Genomic DNA, 6,000 nt, shown 5'->3' with positions numbered 1-6,000 from the left:
CTGGTTTCTGGTGTTTATGCACATGTATTTGGACACATATCACCGTTTCAGAAATTGAAACCATGAAGTTCTTGTTAGTTGGAGATTTACATAGCATTGCACACAACCAGGATAACCTGTCACTTGTGGATAGGAGAAAGAACCCATCAGTATTACCTCTATGTAATTGCCTGATCGTGGACTAGCCAAGCTACCCACACCTAAGTCCTGGAGTCTAGGTCCTGAGTCACAGTGAGCCCACGCCCAGAGGACCTTGGCCTTGGCCTACCAGGCAAATTCCTAAACCCCATTACAGACTGCCACTGAGGAAGCACCACAGAAACATCCTTGTCCTACGGACTACCCATCTTCTCTGGCCACAGGAGTGATGTTGGAGGCTGTCTCCCCTTTATCCTGCCACACACCCCAAGAGCCCAAATGCCTTCAAGGAGAGGTAGCTGCAAAGACCACACACACACCAATTTACATAAAATTATCTCACTCCATTTTATTTAAGATTTTTTTCTCCAGTTAGTAAAAGAAAGATGTGTCTCTCTTTATACATATGTACAAGTTCAGTTATAAAAATAGACAGCACATTCAAAGAGAAAAAAAGCTTGGCATTTTTCTGATTCCCTCTAAATAGCATCTGTACACAGGAGTCTGGGTTTGGCAGGAGAATCTTAATGATTTAAATTAAATGATTCCCCTACCACCCCTACTCCGAAAGAAGTTTTAAAAATCAATCTATCTAAACTCAATTCCGCGATTTTCAGGTGTGCAAATTAGAGGCTGGCTTGCCTGGAAGCACCTGCTCCACCATGAACATCAGGCTGGGGGCAGGCAGAAACACCTTCCATGCAAATACCACCCCTCTGCCTCTCTTGGAGGGAAGCAAGCTCAGGCTGCCGGGGCCAGGGCCAGGAGAGTCAGCGCTGAGCTGCCCTCTCCATCCTCTCCTCCTCACTCCTGCTGTCCCTTCCTTTCTCAGTGCAATACAGACAGTGCATACAGCCAAGCAGGGGGCTGAAGGGCAAGGGTGGGGAGACTGTGCATTCAGGAAGGGTAAGGAGAGACTGTAGGAGGGGCAGTGAAGATGTCCTGCTGATTGAGGTGGCTCCTGGTCTCTTTACTGGCTTCTGAGAGTCCCAAGGTGGGAGCTGCTGCTACTGTTGCTGGTGGAACCTGAAGATTCTCTGGTGTGAACCATGCAAGACATGGGAGGAAATGCTAGGAAAACAGCCTCTAGGCATGGTTACTCTAGCCATCTGTCACCCTCACAAGCTGCTACCTTCTTTGCACTCACTGCTCTCTTCAATGGTGACACTCTGACAATAGGGTTTGGAGACCTGGGGAGCTGCCCAAAGATGGGATGCCAGATACATGATTTCCTCCCTTCCTAGCCCTGTAAGAAATCCCAGCCCTAAAGGAAGTTCCCACCATGGAAGGCTTCACAGCACTTGTGGAGCCTTTGCAAAGGACATGACCAGAACTGAAGAGTGGAATGGGGATGGGGACAGTGTGCCTGGGCATCTATAGGGGATCTATGTCAGGCCCTCCCCAGTATGAGGTTTAGGACGTGGCTATGAAGTTCATCTGAGATGCTGGGGGTGGATCCCTGCCCTTGGGCCTTCTTCCTGTGGGCAAACCCAAAGCACTCCTCTTGAGACACAGGTGGTAAAAGTGCTCACAGTAACCACCTGCCTGTCTTTCACTTGCTACGACTGGTCATCTCAGCCCTCTGACCTGGGATGCAAGATGCTGCACTGGGCAAGTCATCCAAAGACCATCTGCAGGCCGGAACTCTAGCCCGTGGTTTGGCTGAAGGAAGTTGGAGGGCCCAGGTAGTTACCGTCCTCCAGAGGGGTTGGCGCCTTTGCCCTGTTTCCGGACTAGAGAGTCTGGGGCTAGGCTGCTTGTCAAGTGGAGGTTCTTGGGAGTCCCAGGAACATTATTTCCTTTGCTCAAAGGGGAACTCAAGGGAGAAGAGGCGCTTGAAGGTCCAAAGTCAGCAAGGCCAGGAGGCCGAACCATAGATGTCTGCAGAGGACTGCTGGCAGAGATTCCTGTGGGGATGGAGAAGACAACAGCATGAGCACCATCCTGTCTGAGCGCCTCAAAGCCGGACCTTTTTTACTGGAGCCTGGGCTGGAGGAGAGGTCATACCAATCTCCCTGCCAATCTCTTATTAACATATTTGCTTGTTCTCTCTTTTTTATTGCGACAGAGGTAGAGAGAGACAGAGAGAGACAGAGAGAGGAACAGACAAACAGGAAGGGAGATGAGAAGCATTACTTCTTCAATGCAGCTCCTTTAGTCTCCTTCGTTGTTCATTAATTGCTTTCTCATACATGCCTTGACCGGGGGCTATAGCAGAGTGAATGAACCCTTGCTCAAGCCAGCGACCTTGGGCTTCAAGCCAGTGCCCATGGGGTCATGTCTATGATCCCATGCTCAAGCTGGTGACCCTGTGCTCAAGCTGGTGAGCCCACACTCAATCTGGATGAGCCCATGCTCAAGCCAGTGATCTCGGGGTTTTGAACCTGGGTCCTCTGCGTCCCAGTCTGATGCTCTCCACTGCACCACTGCCTAGTCAGGCTTTTTTTCCAGTAAGAGGGATGTATTTTTAAGAGAAGTAGGACACCTACCCAGCCATCTCTACATTACTTCCACAACAGGGAGTAAGATATCACCTTGGTGCTCAAGGATAGAGCACACATTACACAATGTGGGGAAACCAAGGGTGAGGGATGAGCTTTAACTTCCTCTTCCCACACCACTTGGGACACCACTTGTGATGAGGTGCTTCTTCATGTCAGGGGATGTTCCTCACTCCCCAGTCTGACTAGAGGGCGCAAGTTTGCCCACTCATCCTTGCCCTGTTCTCCAAGCACTGCCACTTCAAGGACCCAGTTCAAATCTCCCATCTTCAGTGACAGCTTCTTGGGCAACAGTGAACTCCCTTTTCATCTTGTATGGGGTAAATCCACTTATATATAACACACTGTCATTTTTTCTCCTTCTTTTCCCAAATGAGAGGAGGGGAGATAGACTTCCACATGTGCCCTGACCGGGATCCACCTGGAGACTCCCATCTGGGCCAATGCTCTGCCCACCTGGGGCCATGCTCCCAACAGAGTTAATTTTAGTGACTGAGGCAGAGGCTCCACAGAGCCATATTCAGAGCCTGGGACTGATACACTCAAACCAATCAAGTCACGACTGTGGGAGGAGAAGAGAGAGAGAGAGAGAGAGAGAGAGCAAAGTGGGAGAGGAAGCTGTGGAGAAGCACATGGTCGCTTCTCCTGTGTGCCGACTGGGAATTGAACCTAGGACTTCCACATGCTGGGCCAACGCTCTACCATTAAGTGAACTGGCCAGGGCTGATAAGACATCTAATATGATGCTTCAACTGTTTTTCATGTACTGGATTTACTTTCCTAAAAAGAACTCAAAGTACTTGCTGGGCTGACATACGTCTTTCATTCGGAGGAACTGCAGGTGATCTCTGAGGCAGCCCTTTCCCTTGATGTCCATTCCTAGTTATCAAGCACTGTTGAATTTTCTTGCAACACTGTGCCCCTTGTTGCCTCTTTTGCCCCTACTGCCCCCTTCTCAGGTTGGCTCTCTAGAAGAAAGCCTGATGAGTACCATGCTCTGCCCACTGTGGGTGAGACCCTGCCACCGCAGCCTTGACTACTAGCAAGACTGTTTCCCAAAAATGTGATAAGAGTTAAGACACACTGGCCTAAACTATTATCTTCACATGTGTTGAGTGAACAAATAAATGAAAGCTGACATCTCTGCAACAGGAGGAAGGGGAGGTGACCACCACTTATTGAACACTCTTAATTCATTAATGCCCTTATTTGCTACAAAAATCCTATGAGCTAAATAGTAAGCCCATGTTTTAAACGGAGAGAGGTCTGTAAATGGGAGCTCACCTTCTACCATCTTGGATGTCCTACGTTCCATTGCTACAACCATTCTCCACTTGTCATGGTCACAACAACCACTTCCTTCTCCAACTTTCCAGAGGCCCTCGTTATACCCCTGATAAACTCTTGCCCATCAGGTCTTGCCATGTGTTGCCAACCTTGACTCCTGCTGCTCCCACTGTTCCTTTGAGAGCCTAACTGACTTGTTCTCAGTGAACCCTGATACACCTTGGTCATTGGCAACTCTCTGTAGCCAATCCAAATCATCATCTTCCTTCTCTTCTCTGGATTACAGTCTGGCCACTCGTAATCAGGTCCATGGTTCCTCCTGATCTCACCACAATTAAGGCCTCTCTCCCTCGTTTTCTGTTCAGTACATGTATTTATATATTGCTGTTCAACCTAGTCCGCATACAGCTTCCCCTTCTTACTCTTATTATACACTCATGAGTAGGGTCCATAATGTTATACTGTTATGCACACAGCAGGTGCTTAATACGTACAGTAACGGATCACATTTCAAGGTAAATGTTAACTATGCTGGCCTGGACTACTTAAATGTAATTACTGAAATATGGGTCTCAGGAAAAACATCAGTTTTTAAAGCAGGAAAAATTCTGTTTAGCCTGACCAGGTGGTGGTGCAGAGCAATGGCTTGGGATGCTGAGGAACCAGGTTTGAAACCCCAAGGTCACTGGCTTGACTGTGGGCTCAGGTGACTTGAGCGTGGGATCATAGACATAACCTCATGGTCGCTGGCTTGAGTCCAAGCTCGCTGGCTTGAGCAAGGGGTCACTGACTTAGCTGAAACACCCTGGTCAAGGCACATATGAGAAGCAATCAATGGACAACTAAAGTGCCGCAACTATGAATAGATGCTTCTCATCTCTCCCTTTATGTCTGTCTGTCTCTCTCATTTTAAAAAAGTTCTTTTTAAAGTAGAATAGTCTAGAAATTCAGCTCTTTTCAGAACTATTCCACCTTGAAAACAGCACTGCACTAAGTCACAAGGACAAGGGAGAATCAGGACTCTTCAACGCAGAAGCAGACCCAATACAAGCTCTGGGAAGAAGCATCTGGCCTGGGGGTGTCCTACCTGCTCTGCCTGGCAGAGTGCTCAATAGACCCTCCAGATTGCCCCGGTTCAGAATGGAGCCTGCCCCTGCCCTGGGCCTCCATACCTTTAGACACGTTGTACCCATATGCAGCATAAGCAGCCGCGGAGGCCGCCGCAGCCCCTGCTTTGGCTCCTGCCATTGCAGCAGCACTGCCTGCAGTGGACTTCCTGCTCCGGCCTTTCCCTGTTGCTTTGGCTGTGCTTCCTGAACCTTTGGGGCGGCCTCGGCTTCGGGCTGAGTGACCGCGTCCTGCTGTTGGCATTTCCTGAATGGAAATTCCTGTGGAGATAAATGGGTCAAAAAGAAAAAATATCAATCTCTTCATATGTTAACAGACTCTTCCCCTAACCAGGAAGACTGGCTCACAGGGTATTTGTGCTTCAGGGCTTCCACAGGAGTCTATGTCCTCATTTGATGGCTGGGCCATCAAGTCACACAGAGTTGGTAAGGATTCTAAACAGCTAAAACAGGCTGACTTCTCAAGAGTGGTTCCTTTGCTCCTGAATCTCTTCTCTAAATGAGCTAATTACTAAATGAACTCCAGGAACTGGCTACCTGAGATCCACCTGCATGCTCCAGCATGCTCCTGCTTCAGAGTCACCTTTTACTCCCAAGTTTTAAACCTGGAGCTCCTCGTGGAACACCAGCAATGCTGGGCCCACAAAATAACGTGAGGAAAGGCCCAGAGAAGCTAACTCAACTAGCAAAAATAAGAGTGAATTATGAAAGACTGGGATGACTACAAAGAATTTTGAAATCTTTATGTTCTTATTTTGCTTTCCCTAAACCTTCTCTTTCTCCCTTTCTCTTCACAGTGCTAATGAAAGAATGAGACTACACATTCCTCTAGCTCCATTCCACTCTTCTTTAAAGAAAGTAGAAAACGACATTATCTTAGAAGTAATCGGACCTCATCCCACAACTAAAGCAATGCCTTCCTTGAGGCAGTGGACAGGCCCAAGTGG

At 48.4% G+C, this 6,000-nt stretch overlaps 1 protein-coding gene across 7 annotated transcripts in view; it reads right to left on the bottom strand.

Moving 5' to 3' along the window:
• Positions 1-461: 461 nt before the first annotated feature.
• Positions 462-6,000, bottom strand: part of INO80 (INO80 complex ATPase subunit) — a 168,468-nt gene continuing 162,929 nt past the window's right edge. For all 7 annotated transcript variants that reach the window (XM_066277063.1, XM_066277062.1, XM_066277069.1 and 4 more), the window contains 2 exons: positions 5,099-5,314; positions 462-2,045 (listed from right to left, as the gene is read on the bottom strand). In XM_066277063.1, coding sequence (XP_066133160.1) covers positions 1,828-2,045; positions 5,099-5,314 — 434 coding nt within the window. In that variant the 3' untranslated portion in view covers positions 462-1,827. The remainder of the gene's footprint in view (positions 2,046-5,098; positions 5,315-6,000) is intronic.

Source organism: Saccopteryx bilineata, chromosome 4 (assembly GCF_036850765.1).
Source record: "Saccopteryx bilineata isolate mSacBil1 chromosome 4, mSacBil1_pri_phased_curated, whole genome shotgun sequence".
NCBI classification, from domain to species: domain Eukaryota; kingdom Metazoa; phylum Chordata; class Mammalia; order Chiroptera; family Emballonuridae; genus Saccopteryx; species Saccopteryx bilineata.
Note: the sequence above shows the minus strand (reverse complement) of the source record. Positions and strands in the feature narration are given on the sequence as shown.